Here is a 21,782-nt window from a genome sequence, read left to right as displayed (position 1 = left end):
ACCATCCGATTTCTCAGTCTTTTCCCCACCTTTCCCCCCTTTCTATTCCACAAAACCGCCATTGTCATCCCGGCCCGTTCTCAATGAGCTGTTGGGTACACCTCCCAGACGGAGTGGTGGCCGGGCAGAGGGGCTCCTCACATCCCAGTAGGGGCGGCTGGGCAGAGGCGCCCCTCACCTCCCGGACGGGGCGGCTGGCCGGGCAGGGGGCTGATCCCCCCACCTCCCTCCCAGATGGGGCGGCTGGCCGGGCAGAGTGGCTTCTCACTTCCCAGTAGGGGCGGCTGGGCAGAGGCGCCCCTCACCTCCCGGACGGGGTGGCTGGCCTGGCGGGGGCTGACCCCCACCTTCCTCCCGGATGGGGTGGCTGCCGGGCGGAGACGCTCCTCACTTCCCAGACGGGGTGGCTGCCGGGCGGAGGGGCTCCTCACTTCTCAGACGAGGCGGCTGCCAGGCGGAGGGGCTCCTCACTTCTCAGACGGGGTGGTTGCCAGGCGGAGGGTCTCCTCTCTTCTCAGACGGGGCGGTGGGCAGAGACGCTCCTCACCTCCCAGACAGGGTCGCGGCCGGGCAGAGGCGCTCCCCACATCTCAGATGATGGGCGGCCGGGCAGAGACGCTTCTCACTTCCTAGATGGGATGGCGGCCGGGAAGAGGCGCTCCTCACTTCCTAGATGGGATGGCGGCCGGGCAGAGACGCTCCTCACTTTCCAGACTGGGCAGCCAGGCAGAGGGGCTCCTCACGTCCCAGATGATGGGCGGCCAGGCAGAGACGCTCCTCACTTCCCAGACGGGGTGGCGGCCGGGCAGAGGCTGCAATCTTGGCACTTTGGGAGGCCAAGGCAGGCCGCTGGGAGGTGGAGGTTGTAGCGAGCCGAGATCACGCCACCGCACTCCAGCCTGGGCACCATTGAGCACTGAGTGAACCAGACTCCGTCTGCAATCCCGGCACCTCGGGAGGCCGAGGCTGGCGGATCACTCGTGGTTAGGAGCTGGAGACCAGCCCGGCCAACACAGCGAAACCCCGTCTCCACCAAAAAAGTGCGAAAACCAGTCAGGCGTGGCGGCACGTGCCTGTAATCGCAGGCACTCGGCAGGCTGAGGCAGGAGAATCAGGCAGGGAGGTTGCAGTGAGCCGAGATGGCAGCAGTACAGTCCAGCTTCTGCTCGGCATCAGAGGGAGACCATGGAAAGAGAGGGAGACCGTGGGGAGGGGGAGGGGAAGGGGGAGAGGGAGAGGAAGACGGAGAGGGAGGCGACTGTTCCATTTTATATTCCCACCAGCAATGTGTGAGTGATCCCATTTGTCTTTATCTTTTCCAGCATTTGTTGTCACTATTTTTAATTTTTTTTTTTTTTTTTGAGGCAGAGTCTTGCTCTGTCGCCCAGGCCGGAGTGCAGTGGTGAGATCTCGGCTCACTGCAAGCTCCGCCTCCCAGGTTCACGCCATATTCCTGCCTCAGCCTCCTGAATAGGTGGGACTACAGGCGCGTGCCACCACGCCCGGCCACTATTTTTAAATTTTTATCAGTTCTGATAGATGGGTAGTGGTATCTCTTAGTGATTTTGTATTTTCTTTCTTTTTTTCCTTTGAGACAGGGTCTCACTTTGTCACCCAGCCTGGAGTGCAGTGGCAGAATCACTGCCCACTGCAGCCTCAACCCCCAGCCTCAAGTGATCCTCCCACCTCAACCCCCAAAGTAGCTGGGACCACAGGTGCATGCCACTATGCCTACCTACTTTTTGTATTTTTTGTAAACAGGGTTTCACCATGTTGTCAAGGCTGGTCTCGAACTCCTGAGCTCAAGTGATCCCGCCTGCCTTGGCCTTGCACAGTGCTGGGATTACAGGTGTGAGCCACCGCGCCTGGGCTGTTTTGTATTTTCTTTGTGGCTAATCATGCATCTATATAATCTCTTTCATGAAGTATTTCTGCTTATTTACTTTGTTAACAGAAGGCCATCAAGAAGGCCATGCCCGAGGTCAGCTGAAAGTATTTCTGATTCTCCTGGGATAGTAATTTAATGATGCTATTTGCAAAAACTACCATCTTTTCCATTGCCTTTTAAAGCAAATGCCTATGACTCAATATTTGATGATTTAAGTTATAATGAAAACTCAACCTCCTAGTTTTTTATTAATGGAAGAAGGAGTAAGAAATTGTGTGGAGAATAGGTTGATAGGTTTTCAGAATTAGAGCCTGAATTTCAGACATATATTATATGAAAATCCAAAAAAGTTGTAGCTAAGTATAATTATTTTGGTTTGTCCAGTGCATTCCAAAATTATAAATGGAGGCTGGGTGCGGTGGCTCATACCTGTATTCCCAGCACTTTTGGGGGCCAAGGCAGGTGGATTACATGAGGCCAGTAGTTTGAGACTAGCCTGGCCAACATTGTGAAACCCTGTCTCTACTGAAAATACAAAAAAATTAGCCAGGTGTGGTGGTGTGCATCTGTGGTTCCAGCTACACAGGAGGTTGAGGCATGAGAATCGCTTGAACCTGGGAGGCAGAGGTAGCAGTGAGCCAAGATCGAGCTACCGCACTCCAGCCTGGGCGATACAGCCAGACTGTCTCCAAAAAAATAAAAAAAAAATTATAGATTCATTTAGATGAAAATGTTTAGTGATTTCTTGTTGATTTTTGTCTTCTATATTTATAATATTTTTCCTTTTAAGAAATCTGGTTTAAATATTTTGTTTTATAGTTCATAATAACTTAACCTTTTAATTTTCAATAAAAGAAGCATTTTTTGAAATTTGTTCTTTAAATACTTTTAATTAACCCTCTTCACTGCAATGAATTCACTGTGTAAATTCCATACCTTTGGCTGTTGTAATATATAAAAATGAGGACCTTTTCCTCCCTAATAAAATCTTAATAACTTCCTTTATGGGTATGGGTCAAATGTACAGTAGGTAACAGATTGTTCTGATAAAATTTCAACACACATGCTCAGTAACTCACTATAAAACAAGTTACTTAGATAAAGAAAAGGTCAGTTAAAGAGAATTTGCATTCATTTCTATTTTACATTTATCATGAATAGTGTAAAATGCCTTTACTGTGCATTTTTATATGTATATATGGGATCCTGGGCACAAATTACAGATTTTTAAAGAAGCATTTATTAATAAAAATTGCATCCTTCCTGCCTTTCCTACAGCCTCTGATATTTGCTTACAGTAGATTCAGTTACATTCTAAACTTGGCTCTAAAAATTTCTTCTAGGAACTTCCCCCAGCTTTATGCTATTAGGTTTACCTTTAAAGTCATAGCCCCATGTTTAAATGTCAAACACAATCCTTTAAAAATAATCCATTAGAGCTCTGTAGAAGTCACATGAAGACTGTATTCTGTGTAAAACTTTCTTGTGGCACTGTTTTCTACACCATTTTTGGCTTGTATGATAGAAAATAAAAGCTTGTTTCATGTCTGTCTATTTTAGTATAACACCTTATGGGGCATGCATACTGATTATTTTATGGAAAGCACTCTCATCAGCCTGCCCATGAGGAAAATTAAGATTGTCTTGCTATGTTCCATGGAAATGGTCAAGGCTTTTCAAAAGAGAAAACAGAGAACAAAAGAATATGTCGGGCGTGCACCCAACTGTGTTATTGGCAGGAAACGTGCTGACTCCTTTGTGAATGTGTGAATTTGTGAAGACCCTTATTTTAAAGAATTATCTTTTCCTATTAGTTGTTGAATGAGAGATTTTTCTCATATATAAATAGTTTCTGGTTCTGACAAATTTTGTTCAGTTATCTATAAACTGAGCTTTCATAACATTTGTTTTGTCTGTTTCTAATGAAGGCTTGTTGCATGAAGAATCTCAGTTGTGACATTGTATGGATGATGCCAGTGAAGTGATTGGAATTCCAGTATGTAGTGTGTTGTAGCCATCATGAGCTCCTAATTGAAGGCGACAGGGTGCTTTTTTCCTCTCCTAGTTGGTCAGGCAAAATGTTAGATTTCATTCATTATTAACTCATTCCTTATCAGCAGAGGACTGGATTAGTTTGTAGGGAACATAAATAATTTTTGCTTTGTGTCAATTTTAGAGATTGAAGTTCAGGCTTATACAAGATTCTCTCCCACCTCCAGTTGTTCCAATTGTATGCATTTGTGTAACTACCATCATAAAAATGATACACTAACATTTCTGTCACACCAAAAGTTTCTCGTGCCACTTTGTGCTCCATACCTTCCTCCTTTCCCTCTCTCTTGCAACACTGATTTGCTTCCTATTATTATAGTTGTGGCTGTTTTTTTTTTTTTTAACTTTTCATAGAAGGGACTCATACAGTGTGTAGACTTTTATGTATAGCTTCCCTACCCCCACAGTCATGGTATTGAGATTCACTTTTGTTGTTTTATAATTTGTTCTTTTTAAATGCTGAATACTTTTCATTGCATTAATATATAACTGTCCATTCACCTATTGATGGACATTTAATTGTTTCTAGACTTTTTATTATGGCTAATAAAATACCTAGTTGTGACATATGGAAAATGTATGTTTAACTTTTTTACAAACTGGTAAACTATTTTTCAGAGTGACTGTACCATTTTGCATCTCCAGCAGTAATGTGTGAGGGCTTCAATTAGTTTGCATTCTTGCCATAACTTTGTACTACTAGTTTTTAAAATTTTAGTCATTCTATTGGGTGTAGTGGTATCCATTAGTGGTTTCAACTTGCATTTCCCTGATAATTAAATATGTTGAACATCTTTTCATGTGCTTACTTGCTATCTGTATATCTTCTTTAATCAAGTATCTTTAAACATATTAGGGCCATTAAAAAACTGTATTCTTTTTTTTGCTTCTACAACAGTTATCATAGAATTATCGTCATTTTATTTATTTATTATGAACACCTTTTTTTATTTTTCATGCATGAAATCATTTATTTTAGAGCTAATGTAAGCTTAGCCCACATTATAATGTTATAACATTAATTTTAATGCTGACATTAAAATTAAACATTAAAACAACATTGATACAGAAAATAAACATATGACTTAATATGTACAAGAGAGTTAGCAAGAAAAACTTGATAAATAATTTTTTTTTCCAACTTTTATTTTAGGTTCTGGGGGTACGTGTTCAGGTTTGTTACATCAGTAAATTGCATGTCACTGGAGTTTGGTGTACAGATTATTTTGTCACCCAGGTAGTGAGCATAGTACCTGATAGGTAGTTTTTTGATCCTCACTCTACTTCCACCCTCCTCCTTCAAGTAGGCCCCGGTGTCTGTTGTCCCCTTCCTTGTGTCCATGTGTATTCATTGTTTAGCTCCCACTTATAAGTGACAGCATTCTGTATTAGGTTTTCTGTTCTTGCATTAATTCGCTTAGGATAATGGCCTCCAGCTGCATTTATGTTGCTGCAAAGGACATGATTTTGTTCTTTTTTATGCTACGTGGTATTCTGTGGTGAATATGTACCACATTTTTTTTTTTTTTCGAGATGGAATCTCGCTCCTGTCTCACAGACTGGAGTGCAGTGGTGCGATCTCAGCTCACTGCAACCTCCACCTCCCAGGTTCAAGCAATTCTCCTTCCTCAGCCTCCTGAGTAGCTGGGATTACAGGTGTGCACGACCACGCCCAGCTGATTTTTGTATTTTTAGTAGAGATGGGGTTTCACCATGTTGGCCAGGCTGGTCTCAAACTCCTGACCTCAGGTGATCCACCTGCCTTGGCCTCCCAAAGTGCTAGAATTACAAGCATGAGCCACCACGCCCGGCCTATGTACGACATTTTTAAAATCCAGTCCTCTGTTGATGGGCATCTAGGTTGATTCCATGAATTTGATATTGTGACTAGTGCTGCAAAGAACATAGGAGTGCATGTGTCTTTATGGTAGAATGATTGATATTCCTTTGGGTATATATCCAATAATGGGATTGTCCTGTGTTGAATGGTAATTCTAAGTTCTTTGAGAAATCTCCAAACTGCTATCCACGATGGCTGAACTAATTTACATTCCCACCAGCAGTGTATAAGCATTCCCTTTTCTCCACAACCTCGCCAGCATCTATTATTTTTTGGCTTTTTAGTAATAGCCATTCTGACTGGTGTGAGAAGGCATCTGATTGTGATTTTGATTTGCACCTCTCTAACGATTAGTGATGTTGAGCATATTTTTCATATGCTTGTTGGCCATGTGTATGTCTTCTATTGAGAAGTGTCTGTTCATATACTTTGCCCATTTTTTAAATGGGGTTGTTTCTTGCTTGTTGACTTATAGATTCTGTATATTAGACCTTTGTCAGATGCATAGTTCACAAATATTTTTCTGTCCTTCTGCAGGTTGTTTGCTGTTGACAGTTTCTTGTGCTGTGCTGAAGCTCTTTAATTAAGTACCACTTGTCAATTTTTGTTGCAATTGTTGGGATTGCTTTTGGAGTCTTCCTTATAAAATCTTTGCCAGGGCATGTGTCCAGAATGGTATTTCCTAGGTTTTTGTTTCTAGACTTTTTATAGCATTATGTTTTACATTTCAGTCTTTAATCCACCTTGAGTTGATTTTTGTATACAGTGGAAAGATTTTCATATATAGAGCCCAGTTTCAATCTCCTGCATATGGTTTGCCAGTAATCCCACCACGATTTATTGAATAGGGAGTTTTTTCCCTATTGTTTGTTATCATCAACTTTGTCAAAGATTAGATGGTTGTAGGTGTGTGGCTTTATTTCTAGGTTCTCCAACCTGTTCCATTGGTCTATGTGTCAGTTTTTGTATCAGTACCATGCTATTTTGGTTACTGCAGCCTTGTAATATAGTTGAAGTCAAGTAGTGTAATGCCTCCAGCTTTGTTCTTTTCGCCTAGGATTGCTTTTACTATTCAGGCTCTTTTTTGGTCTCATATGAATTTTAGAATACTTTTTTTTCTAGTTCTGTGAAAAATGCCTTTGGTAGTTTGATAGGAAGAGCATTGAAACTGTAAGTTGCTTTGGGTAGTATGGACATTTTAATGATATTGAGTCTTCCTATCCATGAGCATGGAATGTTTTTCCATTTGCTTGTGTCATCTCTGACTTTTTTCAGCAGCATTTTGTAATTCTCATTTTAGAGGTCTTTTACCTTTCTGGTTAGCAGTATTCCTAGGTATTGTATTCCTTTTATGGCTATTGTGAATGAGATTACTTTCTTGATTTGGCTCTCAGCTGGGATATTATCGATGTATAGACATGCTATTGATTTTCATACATTGATTTTATATCCTGAAACCTTGCTGGAGTTGTTTAACAAATCCAAGAGACTTTGGACAGAGACTAAGAGTTTTCTAGGTATTGAATCGTATCATCTGGGACTAGAGATAGTGTAACTTCCTGTCTTACTATTTGGATGCCTTTTATTTCTTTCTCTTGCCTGATTGCTCTGGCTGGGACTTCCAGAACTGTGTTGAATAGGAGTGGTGAGAGTAGGCGTCTTTGTCTTGTTCTGGTTCTCAGGGGGAATGTTTCCAGTTTTTGCCTGTTCGGTATCGTGTTGGCTGTGGGTTTGTCATAGATGGCTCTGATTATTTTGAGGTATGTTCCTTCAATATCTAGTTTGTTGAAGGTTTTTAACATGAATATTGAATTTTATTGAAAGTCTTTTCTGCATCCCTTGAGATGATCATTTTTTTTTGTTTTTAGTTGTGTTTATATGATGAATCACATTTATTGTTTTGAATATGTTGAACCAAACTTGCATCCCAGGAATAAAGCTTACTTGATCATGGTGGATTAGCTTTTCTGTGTGCTGCTGGATTTGATTTGCTGGTATTTTGTTGAGGAGCTTTGCATCTGTGTTCATCAGGGATATTGGCCTGAAATTTTCCTTATTTGTTAATGTCTCTGCCAGGTTTTGGTATCAGAATGAAGCTGGCATCAGCCGGGCGTGGTGGCTCATGCCTGAAATCCCAGCACTTCGGGAGGCCGAGGAGGGCGGATCATGAGGTCAGGAGATTGAGACCGTCCTGGCTAACATGGTGAAAGCTCGTCTCTACTAAAAATACAAAAAATTAGGCGGGCATGGTGGCAAGCGCCTGTAGTCCCAGCTATTCGAGAGGCTGAGGCAGGAGAATGGCGTGAACCCAGGAGGTGGAGCTTGCAGTGAGCCTAGATTGCACCACTGCACTCCAGCCTGGGAGACAGGGAGATTCTGTCTCAAAACAAACAAACAAACAAAAAACAGAATGAGGCTGGCTTCATAGAATGAGTTAGGGGGAGTCTCTCATGCTCGACTTTTTATAATAATTTCAGCAGGATTGGTAGCAGCTTTTCTTTATACATCTAGTAGAATTTGGCTGTGAATTCATTTGGTCCAGGGCTTTTTCTCATTGGTAGGTTTTAAAAAATGACAGATACAATTTTGGAATTCATTATTATTCTGTTCAGGGTTTTAATTTCTTCCTGATTCAATTTTCGGAGGTTGTTGTGTTTCTAGAAATTTATCCATTTCTCCTATGTTTTCTAGTTTCTGTGCATAGAGGTGGTAAAAAATGTGTTGCATGCATCATCATTGTTGAGTCATAAGATTTTCTTTTCTTTTCTTTTCTTTTTGAGACAGGGTGTCACTCTGTTGCCCACACTGGAGTGTAGTGGTATGATCAGAACTCACTGCATCCTCAAATTGCTCCTGCCTCAGGCTTCCTAGTAGCTGAGACTACAGGTGCATGCAGAATTTAAAAAATATTTTGGACACAAACCTTTGTCAGATATATATTTTGCATTTATTTTTTCATAACATGGCACTTGCCTTTTCATTTTTAATTTTTGTCTGTTAAACAGTAAAAGTTTCACATTTTGATAAATTGTGTTTTGTCAATTATATCTATTTTCATGCATTTCTTTTTCTGTTTAAGAAATAGGTTACAAAGATTTTTCTCCTGTAGTTTGTCCTTGACGCATAGTTTTTGCTATTATATTTTTAGACTTATGATCCATTTTGAGTTTGTTTTTGGAGCAGTTTAATTTTTTTCATATAGAAATCTGATTCTTTTGGCACCATTTGTTCCAAAAATGATCTTTTCATCATTTAGTTATATTGTACCTTTGATGAAAATGAGTTGGCCACACAAATGTGAGTTTATTTCTCGACTCACTATTCTGTTTCCTTGAAATATTTGTGTACGCCTATACCAGTACCATACTATCCTGACTATTGCAGCTTTATATGTCTTATACATGTATATCATTTGTATACATCCGTATCTCAGAGATATTATGTAGTGTAGGTTCAGTTCAAGACGACCCCAATACGGCAAATTCCATAATAAAGCAAGTCACATGAATTTTTTGGTTTCCCAGTGCATATAAAAATTATGTTTGGCTAGGCTCAGTGGCTCATTCCTGTAATTCCAGCACTTTGGGGAGGTAAGGTGGGAGGCTTGCTTGAAGCCAGGAGTTTAAGACCATCTTGGGCAACAAAGCAAGACACTGTCTAAAAAAATAAAATAAAATAAAAAATTAGCTGAATATGGTGGTGCGCACCTATAGCCCCAGCTACTCAGGATGCTGAGACTAGAGGATTGCTTGAGATCAGGAATTAGAGGCTACAGTGAATTCCATTTCAGGTGACAGAGTGAGGCCCTGTATCTAAAACAAAAACAAAACCAAAAAAGGTATGTTTACACTATACTATAGTCTCTTAAGTGTATAATGGCATTATGTCTAAAAAAATCAATGTGCATACCTTAATTAAAAAATACTTTATTGCTAAAAAGTACTGATGTTCTGATACTTCAGTGAATCATAATCTTTTTGCTGATGGAGAGTCCTGGTTACCCCTTACGGGGCTCTTTCCTGTTCAGTGTCATGAAACCAACACATCAAACTGAAAATGAGTGTCAGGCAGTGCAGCTTTATTCAGTAGCCTTGGAATTGGAGAAGTGGGAACTTAGCTTAACTTCTCAGCTCCTGAGAAACCTGGAAGTTACAGATATAGGGCATCTTTAATGAAGGGTTTGGGCATTAAGAGCCAGGAGAGGAATATGTTTTTCTTGGAAAGGGATGGAGATTTTCCTGGAATCAAGGAGCCACCTCTTTTCTATGCTTTCCTGGTCAATTCTGGTCTTTGTCATGGTGATTGTCAACTGTCATGGTGCTGATGGGAGTGTCACTTAGCATGGAAATTGGATTATAATGAAGCTAGAGGTTCTTCAGAGGTCGATTAAACTGCCATTGTGGATTTCATCAGCTTTAGCTGGGTTAGACCTAAGAAGGAACTTCTGACCACAGACATCCTGTTTCCTAAAAATAAATGGAGTTAAAGCTGACTAGGAATTTAGCCATATCACATAGGCATTGCATTGGCCAACAAAAATGGGGTAGGGATCCAGCTAAGTCATTTAGGCACTACAATGGGTAGTATTAGGACCTTGCTCTGGATTAGGCTTTGGCTTAAGGGAATGTTGTGTTTAGTTTAGTCTTCTATCTAAACCACTAAAACTTTCTCCATATCGGCAATAAGCCTGTTTCACTTTCTTCTCATTCATGTGTTCACTGGAGTAGCACTTTTAATTTCTTCAAGAACTTTTTCTTTGTGTTCATGACTTGGTGATGTGGTGTAAGAGGTCTGGTTTTCTGCCTGTATCAGCTTTCAGTACGTCTTCCTTGCTAAGCTTAATCATTCCTAGCCTTTGATTTGAAATGAGAGATATGCAACTCTTTATTTCAAATGAACACTTAGAGGCTATTGTAGGATTATTAATTGGTCTACTTTCAATATTGCTGTGTCTCAGTGATGAAGGAGGCCTGAGGAGAGGGAGAGAGACAGGAGAATAGCTGGTAGGTGGAGCTTTCAGAACACACTCATTTATTGATTAAATTTACCGTCTTCTATGGGTCCAGTATGTGGTGCCCCAAAACAATTACAAAAGTAACATCAAAGATCACTGATCACAGATCATTCTAACAGATATAATAATAAATGAAAGAGTTTGAAGTATTATGAGAATTACCAAAATGTGATGGAGAGACACTAGTTGAGCACGTAGTGTTGTAAAAATGGCTTCAGTCAACTTGCTTGACACAGGGTTCCCACAAACCTTCAATTTGTTAAAAAAAAAAAAATGCAATATCTGTAAAGCACAGTAAAGTGAGGTGCAGTAAATTAGGTATGCTCGTATGTAAGAATCATGTTAATTTGCATAAAGATTTTAAAGTTAGCTTGTCATCGTCTTTAAAAAGGCCTGGTAGGATTTTGATTGTGATTATTAAATACATAGATCAGTTTGGGGAGACTTGCCATCTTAAGAAAATTATAACTCCCAATCCAAGAACATGGTATTTACTATTATTTATTTAGGTCTTTGATTTATTTTATCTGCATGTTATAGTTTTTAGTATACAAATCTTGCATGTATTTTGTTAGACTTACATAGAATTATTTCATATTTTCATGTTATTGCAAATACTTTCAGTTTCAAATTGTTCATTTCTATACAAACATGATTATATATGTAGACCTTGAATTCTGCAACCTTGGTAAAGTTCTAGTAGCTTTTTAAAGAGATTCTTTGGGATTTTTTATGTAGATAATGTTATCTATAAATAGATCATGTTATCTGTGATGGTTTTATTTCTACCTTGACAATCTGGATGCTTTAGATTTATTTATCTGTAATTATTGCGCTGGGTAAGACTTCTTATACAATGTTGAGTAGAAGTGATAAAAGCAGACAATTTTGCCTCGTTCTTGACCTTATGGGGAAGGTGTTTATTCTTATATCTGTAGATTTTTTTATAGGTGCACTTTATAAGGTAGAAGAAATTCTAATTATGGTTTGTTGAGTGTTTTTCTCTTGAAAAGGGTGTTGCATTTTTATTCCTAAAAATGCCATATCTGCATCTTTCTAATGTGATAATCATGGTAGTTTCCCCCCTTTTTTCTGTGAATATGGTGAATTACATTAATAGATATTTTGTAGTAAACCAGCCTTGCATTCCTGCAATAAAGTTCACCTGGTTTTGTATTGCTGGATTTTATTTGCTAATTTTTTTTTTTTTTTTTTTTTTTTTGAGACAGAGTTTCACTGTTGTTGCCGAGGCTGGAGTGCAATGATGCAATCTCGGCTCAAGATTGAAATCAGTTTCAAGCGATTCTCCTGTCTCAGCCTCCTGAGTAGCTGGGATTACAGACATGCACCACCACCCCTGGCTAATTTTTGTATTTTTAGGAGAGACGGGGTTTCTCCATGTTGGTCAGGCTGGTCTTGAACTCCCAACCTCAGGTGATCCACCTGCCTCGGCCTCCCAAAGTGCTGAGATTACAGGCGTGAGCCACTGCCCCCAGCTATTTGCTAATATTTTCTTAATGAGTTTTGGGTGTATATTTCTGAGACATATAGATATACAAGCATATATTTTATTTTCTTGCAATATATTTATTTAGTTTTTGGATATATGCTACTGACATTATAAAATATGTTGGAAAGTGACTCTTCTACCGTATGAAAGAGTTCATGTATGATAGGTATAATTTTTTGTTTTGAGGATTTTCTTTGCAAGAAGTTATGAATTCAATTTCTTTTTAGATCGTGAGCTATTCAAATTATCTTTATGTGTAGATTGGTTTTGGCACTCTGTACATTTTAAGGCATTTGTCTGTGTCATCAGAATATTTCCTGTTTCCTTCATTATTTGTTTGTTCCTTCTTTATTACTTTTTTGAACACTTTGACTAGAGTTATTGATTCTATTATCTTTAAAAATAACAAAGTTTTTGTTTTATTGATTTCCCCCTTTGCTTACTCATTTTATTTTAAGAAATTCTTGTTCTTAAAATATGTTCTGTCCCTCTGTCTAGAACACAGTTTTTTCTTTATTGTACCTTTACAATAAGTCTTATTATGTGGAATGCATTTCCATATACATTCTAGAATGAGATCTTATATCTGGTATATTTTTGATGAGGTTTTAAACTATCAATTTAGACAGTCTTTTAGGCCATGTTATTTTCTTTTAGGTAGGTTTTTTTGTTTTTGTTTTTTTTTTTGAGACAGTTTCACTCTGTCGTCCAGGCTGGAGTGCAGTAGCACAATCTTGGCTCACTGCAACTCCGCCTCCCAGGTTCAAGCAATTTTCCTGCTTCAGCCTCTCAAGTAGTTGGGATTACAGGTGCTTGACACCATGCCCAGATAATTTTTGTATTTTTAGTAGAGATGGGCTGTCACTGTGTTGGCCAGGCTGATCTGAAACTCCTGACCTCAAGTGGTCTGCCTGTCTTGGCCTCCAAAAGTGCTGGGGTTACAGGCGTGAGCCACCACGCCTGGCCTACATAGGTTTTTAAAAAACCATTTTATTCTTCTTGTGTAGATATATTACGAATCTTTCCTTAGATTTGTTCCAAGATGGTCAATAGTTTTGATATTTAATGTCATTTTATATGATTTTTAAAAAAATTTTACTAATTGTTTCTCAATTTATAAAAATATACCTGATGTTTGTATATTATACTTTTATCTAGAGACCTTGGTAAATCCATATATTCTAACAGTTGGTCTTTATTATGAATTTGCCTCTGTGTGTGTGTGCACAGATGATCTATATTTCTATGCACAGATTGGTATTTTTTGCTTTTATACAATCAAGTTTTTAGCAAATAATGACAGCTTTAGTTTCTCCTTATAGTAATTACTTTTCTTGGCTTATGCACAAGACCTTCCATACTGTGTTGAATAGAAGTTATGATAATAAGCATTTTTTCCTACATCCTGATTTTAGGGTCAGACCTTTTCATATTTTATGGGTGTTTGCTAGTTTTTGTTCGTTAGTTTTAAGGTTGGTACCCTTTATCGTATTAAGGAAATGTTTCTTATCATGAATAGGCTTTGAAGTTTATTAGATTCTTTTATGTATCTATTGGTGTAATCATATCATTTTTCTTTTCTTTCATGTTTTTTTTTTTTTTTTTTTTTTTTTTTGGGACGGATTCTTGCTCTGTCACCCAGGCTGGAGTGTAGTGGTGCGATCTTGGCTCACTGCACCCTCCGCCTCCTAGGTTCAAGCGATTCTCCTGCCTCAGCCTCCCAGAGAAGCTGGGACTACAGGCACATGCCACCATGCCCGCCTAATTTTTGTATTTTTTTAGTGGGGACAGGGTTTCACCATGTTGGCCAGGCTGGTCTCAAACTCCTGACCTCGTGATCCACCTGCCTCAGCCTCCCAAAGTGCTGGGATTACAGGTGTGAGTAACTGCACCGGCCTAATCATATCATTTTTCTTCTGTGTAGTACTAATTTGGTGAGTGATATTTTTTTCTTCGCCAAATTTTGCATTCCTAACTTGTTGAATAAAATAAGGGATGTATTATGATCATTTTGGGGATAAGTTTTGAATCAATTTACTAATATCTTGTTAATCAGAGGTTTGAATATTATGTTAATGAGAAAGTATAGAGATTATTGGTCTTTCTTTTTTAAAAAAATGACATTTTTCTTTCTTTTTTCTTTTTTAGCACAAGCCCACCGTACTGTTGTGTGGATCTGTATTCACTTCGTACTGGGGAGATGGTCAAGTCCATTCAATTTAAGACACCTATTTATGATCTCCATTGCAATAAACGGTAAGGATTTTTTCATGTGTTTCTTGTGTAAAATAAGAAACATGCTCTCCTGGGCATGGAGAACTCTACCAGTTTCAATGACTAACTTAGATTTATTTTTAAAAATCTCAAGGAAACACCTTCTGAATTCTGTTCAGTGGAATAACTCTAAGATTTCTTGATGAATATATTCAGACTTCTAGTCTTGATCCATTAGGGAATTGTGAATTCAGTTTAGTGGGATATAACAAGCATTTGTAAAACAAAATGGAAATGAATAGAAAGTATCTGAGAAAACTTAAAAAGGTTAAGTATGGTTTTGAGAAATATTTTAATGTAGCTTTTTATATGTATTTTGTGTATGCTGATTTATGATGTGAAATGTAGTTTTGCTGTGAGAACCCACCAAAATTTTTGAAAAGCATGTTCCTGAACTATAAAAAAATGCTTTAAAATATTTTTATTCCTTCACACTTCACAGTGGAGCTAAAATAGGGACTAGACTAATTTGTATCCTTTAAAATTTATTTCATTTAATTGCTGGGAAAATATTCAGATCTATCTTGAACTTCTATGTGACCTCTACTGCTAATGACAAATTAATCACAGAACATTAGAGGAGAAGGGAACCTTAGGAATCTTCTATCACTCAGCACTTTCCTTTTCCATTTAAGCAAACTGAAGCCCTGGGATGGTAAATATCTTGATCATTAGCTCTTACATGCCTCGTATAAATCTTCCATGCCATTAAAAAGCAAAACACCTGAAATATAGAAAATAAATTGTTTTCTGCCATTTCAATAAATTTAAGTGAAGCAAAAAACTCACAGGTTAGAGTTTAAAGAGATGTTTTGAAACGTGACTCAGTAAGGTTGAATGTAGAAGGAGGGCAAAGACATACTTAAAAATACAAATAAAAGGAAGGTGGGTTTTGATACTAATAAGAGAAATATTTGAATTCAAGTATATAAAGATGAAAATTATAGGATGTAGGAAAAATACCCAATATATTATTGCTAGAATAATATGATTGTCCTATGACACATCAAGTTGGTCAGAAGGGTATAGAAGTGTTAAACAACGTTATTGAATGGGTAGATCCTGCAGACATACTTAACCCTGAACTGTCCTTTGTGCTGTCACAAACTTGATTATGTATTATTTGGTCAAAAAATAATGTGAACACATACTAAAAAGCACAGAGAAGATTTTTAGACCACAGCTTCCTTGTATTTCAATTACGTAAATATACTAGAAGTCAAAAAACAACAACACAAAACTCTCTTATTTACTTTCCTCTTTAATTTAAAGTGTTTGCTCCATTTTAAAGAGGAAATCAAAACTGTAATTGTATATCATCTGAAAAGTAATCGCAAAATATAGTTGCTCAGTTGCTTAGGTACTTTATTTAAAGGTTTCAGGTCCCCCACAGATAAATGTAGTCATCTATATCTGAATTGCTCCTCATTCTCCAGAAACCGTACGTATCAATAAATGGCGCATATAAAATCACCTGTAGCCCATGCTTAATTCATAACTGCACAAGAGTGAATACTACAACTAGAAATTTTAAATTTGAGGAAGGTGGAGCTTATTCGGGAGCCCTAGCAAGAGGTGATATGACAAGAGTGTATGATATGGCAGAAAGGAGACTATGGTGGGAATTTATTGGTGCAGAAGGGACATAAGTAAACTGTGGTTCACTCCCAGAAGCATAGGCTCTGTTGGAGACCTAGTAGTTTAAAGCACTAAGGGATCAAAAGGGTCTCCGGAAGTGTGCAGGAACAGATGTATCCTTGAAAATTCCTTCTGGCAGTATGGCAGGGAATGTTAAGGGTAATAAGTCTTCAAATAAATAAATGTAATAAAGAGAAGATATAATGTAAACCTTACTGAAACAAGGTAGCAACACTGACTCAGAACACTTATCACTCCTCCATTGTAGCCCCCCAATAAAACAGTAATTTATAAAGTCTGATGCTAATGAAAATATAGATAAGTGTACCAATGCAACAGAGTAGAATCTCAGATTAGACACACACAACCTCTATGGACATGTGACTTATAAAGGTTCCGCTGCAGGTAAGTTTTTTCAATAAATATTGCTCTAGCACTCAGATATTGATACAGAAAAAACTCAAGTCTTGACTCCTACAACAAAAAACGATGCCATGTGAATTCTAACTCTAACCATGAAAGATAATACCATTTATTTGTAGGAACATTTTCAATTACAAATTCAATTTATTTTATATTTACAAGTCTATTAAGACTTTAAAGTTCTTTCTAGCACAAGTTTTGATAATTTGTCTTGATAATTTGTCATTTATTAGTTTTGATAATTTATCAATAGTTTTGACAATGTCTTCCCAGTCATTTGTCCATTAAGTCTTCTGATTTATTGGAATTTAGTTGTTTGTAATATTCCTACATTGCTAATTTAATGACTGTAGGTTATCTAGTGATGTAGGTAATTTATGAATTCTATTTCCTTTTCCTTTTTTGGAGTTGGGAGGACTGGATCTCACTCTGTCACCCAGACTGGAGTGCAGTGGCACCATCACGGCTCACTGCCTCCTTAAACTCCCAAGCTGAAGCAATCCTCTTGACTCAGCCTCCCTGTAGCTGGAACTGCAGGCATGTGCCACCACGCCTCGCTAATTTTTTTTAACATTTTTTTTGTAGAGACAAGGTCCCACTGTGTTGTCCAGGCTGCTAGAACTCCTGGTTCAAGTGGTCCTTCTGCCTTGGGCTGGGATTAGAGGCATGAGCCACTGTGCCCAATCTCTCTATTTTCTTGATCAGTCTACCTAGAGATTTGGTTATATTTCCAGCTGTAGGTTTATTTATAGGGAAGTAGCGTGGGGTATGTGTTGATTATCAAGTTCAGCAGTTTATTTTCTAGTTTGCCAGGGTTTTTTTTTTGTTTGTTTTTGTTTTTGTTTTTGCATAACCAGGCATTGTATTTAGTGAAGTCAATATGAAGATGATCATGTTTTTCCTTTTCAATTTGTTAAATTGGATGATTTCCCAGTGTTAAACCATTCTTACACCCTGGGTTTCACCCTAGGGGTAATTATCTATAATCCTTTTTATATATTCCTGGATTTAATTTTTGCAGCTATGTTCGTGAGGTTCACGTATATTTTCTTTTTTTATTATGCCTTGTCTGTTTTTTTGTTCCATTCATTAGACCCTTAGGAAGGTATTTCTTTTTTTGGAATTTTCTATGATAATTTGTGTAGGATTGTTATTCTATTTTTCTTAAATCTTTTGAGTTTCTGTCATTGGCTTAACATATATTTATGGTTATTATGACCCTTTATGAACCATCCTTTGTTAATAGTGATATTCTTGTTCTTAATGTTTATCTGATAATAATATATCCATTTCAGCTCTTTTGTTACTATATGTATGGTATGTATTTTTCCATTTTTCAGTTTTAAGCTAGTTGTGTGTTTCAATTCGTTGGTGTAGACATAATATGGTATCATTATCCAGTCTGACAGTTTCTAGTTTTAAATATTCTATGTTTATAAAATAAATTATGAGAAGGAATGAGAATATTATATGCATGTGTGTGTATATAGTGTGTGTATATATGTGCATGTGTATGTGTGTATATATACTTATATGTATATCTGTATGTATATGCACACATACACACACCCCATATATATGAATGTATATATCTGTATGTATATACACACATACACACACATACCCCATATATATCTGTATGTATATATCTGTATGTATATACACACATACACACACACCCCATATATATCTGTATGTATATATATACACACATACACACCCCATATATATCTGTATGTATATATCTGTATGTATATACACACACCCCCATATATATCTGTATGTATATACACACATGGACACACACCCCATATCTATTTTTATGTATATACACACATACACACACACCCCCATATCTATCTGTACGTATATACACACATACACACACATACACCATATATATCTATGTATGTACACACATACACACACATACCCCCATATCTATCTGTATGTATATACACATATACACATACCTCATATATATCTGTATGTATATACACACATACACACACACACCCCATATATATCTGTATATCTGTATGTATATATACACACATCCCATATATATCTCTATGTATATAACTGTATGTATATACACACATACACACACACACACCCATATATATCTGTATGTATATATCTGTATGTATATACACACATACACACACACACACCCCATAAGTACTTTCTCTTTGGTTGCATTGACTCTTAATAATGGTGCATTTTTGTGGCTGTGTGTGTGTTTCATTATTTGATATTTTCTGTCAAACGCTGTGTGTAGAGGAATAGTACAGACATTGGTAATTAGATATGGAAATGCCTTTTCTTCTATCAGGGCATTAAAAGGGTATTAAGTTGATATAATATGTAGGCAAGGTGGTTTGAGGCTTTAGTATAGTAACAGAACAGAAATGGAATTTACAATTGAGTAATTCTAAAATTTCATATTATCTCTTTTATAAGGATATTATCTCTACCTTTTTGTGTATTCAGAGTACACATACACATATATAGCAAATTATCACTTATTAGTAAGAAGCAACCCAGTAAAATATATATAGAAAAGTTTTTAACAGGCCCAGCTAGAAAAAAGAATTGCAAGGATCCAACAGTAGTCACTCATTAGAATTATTCTGCATCAGTAAATGAAATTGTTGTTTTTAAAGATGAACAAAATTAATGAAGCATGCATATGAAATAATACATTTTCCTTTTTTTATACTCATATTAGCATCTGTTGCTCAGATTTACCAGCCTCCAATTTTGAAAAATAAGCTATTAGTTTGTTAAATATTTAGTAACAATTATAATCCCTATTTGATTTTTTGAAGTAAATATTAAGCTTGGCTATTTATATTAATATACTGCAAGGATAGCACAATATAAAGTGGTGGCTTTGGATGTATTTTAGGAATTTTGCTTTAAAAAAGTGTTTATAACTAAATTATTTTCTAATTATCTGTAAATCTTAGGCATTGAGAAAAATACTGCTTTTACAGATTCTTAGTGAATTTTACTATATTGAGTCAATCAGAAATGACTTATATTTATGAGTAGCAGTTGGGAAATTCATCCGCCATTTAAACTTAAAGTGATGGGTTACATAAATCCGTTTTATCTTTAATACCATGACTAAAACATCACTGGAAAAACACTTTAGTAGATAGCGAACAATTTATTATCTTCTCCATTCTTTTTTTTTTCATTTCCTTTTGAGATAGGATCTCACTATGTTGCCTAGGCTGGTCTCAATCTCCTGGGCTCAAGTGATTCTCCTGCCTCAGCCTCTTGAGTAGCTGGGATTACAGGTGTGCAACACTGTGCTGGGCTTGATCTTATCCATCTTTACTGTAGACTTATTCGATTCAAAAATAAATGAAAACAAAACTTTACTTTGTGTATTCATATTTTTAGAGACAAGATCTTGCTGTTGCCCAGGCTGGCATGCAGTGGTGCGATCGTAGCTCCCTGTAGTCTTGACCTCCTGGGCTCAAGTGATCCTCCTGCCTCAGCCTCCTGAGTAACTAGGACTACAGGCTCACACCACCACACCTGGCTAGTTTATTTGTATTATTTCTTATAGAGACAGGGTCTTCCTTTGTTGCCCAGGCTGGTCTCAACCTCCTGGGCTCAAGTGATCCTTCTGCCTTGGCCTCCAGGAATGTTGGGATTGTAGGCATGAGCCACCATGCCTGGCTGAAACAAAACTATTAAAAGACAAACATTTTTTGAGGTGGTAGTTTTTTCTTCCATCACTTTGCTTCTAGTCATCTCTATCTTATTTATATACAGGATTTTGTGGTTTATATTTTTACACATTTTAAGAGGCAGAAGTTTCTAGCCTAAATATTATACGAAATGTTTAATTTTAAAATTGCATTAGTAGGCACTTGTTTTCATCTAGACGATATAATGCATTTCTGATTCCACTTACAGAATTTCACATTCACTTTTTTTCTTTCTGTTTTTTTTCTCTCTCTAATTTTAGGATCCTTGTCGTAGTCTTGCAGGAGAAAATTGCTGCCTTTGATAGCTGTACTTTCACGAAGAAATTCTTTGTCACAAGTATGTACCAATTTTTTTTCCCTTCTTATGCCTTTGGGTTTATACTACTTACTTGACACAATCAGCAAACTAACTGTAATTTTCTCAACAGTACTTAATGTTTTCAATTTTGATGATTTTCTTGTGATTCTGTGGCTATTCTCATTGAGTAATATTCTTGTATGATATATATTTTCAACTTTCCAACACATTTTCTTTATATTACTAAGCAAGCTTTGTTGTGGGTTACCTCACTTTCTCCTTACATACTCTCCTTGAGTTTGTGATTTAGTTTCATATAGCTGTTTCATACTTTCAAAACAGTTGTTAAATTGCTTAACATACCGTACTTTTATACATTATACCTTTACATATGAGCAAAATTTGTTTCTACTAACATTAGTATCTGTCATTTAACCAAAAGGTGAAAAAAATATATTTTTCGAATAAGGACTTGTATTTTAAAAGAGTGTTTAAAAATCTTCAATACTGTTAAATAAACTTATGTACTTATAAAACTGTAAGCACAATTTCCTTTGAAAGTTTTGTTTGTTTTTGTAAATTGATAATATTTGCAGCTTTTCTGTGGGAGTATTTGGCAGCTTGAGATTTTCTAATAGGAGAATTTGTGGTAAGTCCTCATTTGGGTCAACTTACAGATTTTCTGTATGATGGAAAAAAATGTAAACACGTAAAGGCTTGGAAAATATATTGGCAGAATCAGTATAGAAGTTGACACATTTTCAAAGAAAGCAATTTAGCAGTTTCATATTACCAATTTTACTATAATTTCTCAATTTAAACCATATATGACAGAGAAAAGAGTGAAAAAACCTTTTACTTAGAAGAGAGAATAGTGTATGTATTCTTCTTAGTTTTTATTGCTATTTGAAATTTAAAGTTCTTGCAGAAAAAATGTGTTTTTAGTCATCTTAAAATGGTTAAATGTATCTTAAATATATAAATGTCTTCAATTTTCAATAATTTGGCCTATTATGTAAACATGTAATAATATAGTGCTGTGGCAAAAATATTGTATCTTAATTAAATTTCTAGTGCCACAGATATGCCATTTCTTTTCCTGTAAAGGCCATAAACA

The 21,782-nt window shown here is 37.0% G+C and overlaps 1 protein-coding gene across 9 annotated transcripts in view; it reads left to right on the top strand.

Moving 5' to 3' along the window:
• BCAS3 (BCAS3 microtubule associated cell migration factor) overlaps positions 1-21,782 on the top strand; it is a 709,394-nt gene that overhangs the window by 176,713 nt on the left and 510,899 nt on the right. For all 9 annotated transcript variants that reach the window (XM_019027610.4, XM_019027611.4, XM_019027606.4 and 6 more), the window contains exons 8-9: positions 14,453-14,560; positions 20,628-20,704. In XM_019027610.4, coding sequence (XP_018883155.1) covers positions 14,453-14,560; positions 20,628-20,704 — 185 coding nt within the window. The remainder of the gene's footprint in view (positions 1-14,452; positions 14,561-20,627; positions 20,705-21,782) is intronic.

Source organism: Gorilla gorilla, chromosome 4 (assembly GCF_029281585.2).
Source record: "Gorilla gorilla gorilla isolate KB3781 chromosome 4, NHGRI_mGorGor1-v2.1_pri, whole genome shotgun sequence".
NCBI lineage: Eukaryota > Metazoa > Chordata > Mammalia > Primates > Hominidae > Gorilla > Gorilla gorilla.
This window is presented reverse-complemented; position numbering and strand designations above follow the sequence as displayed.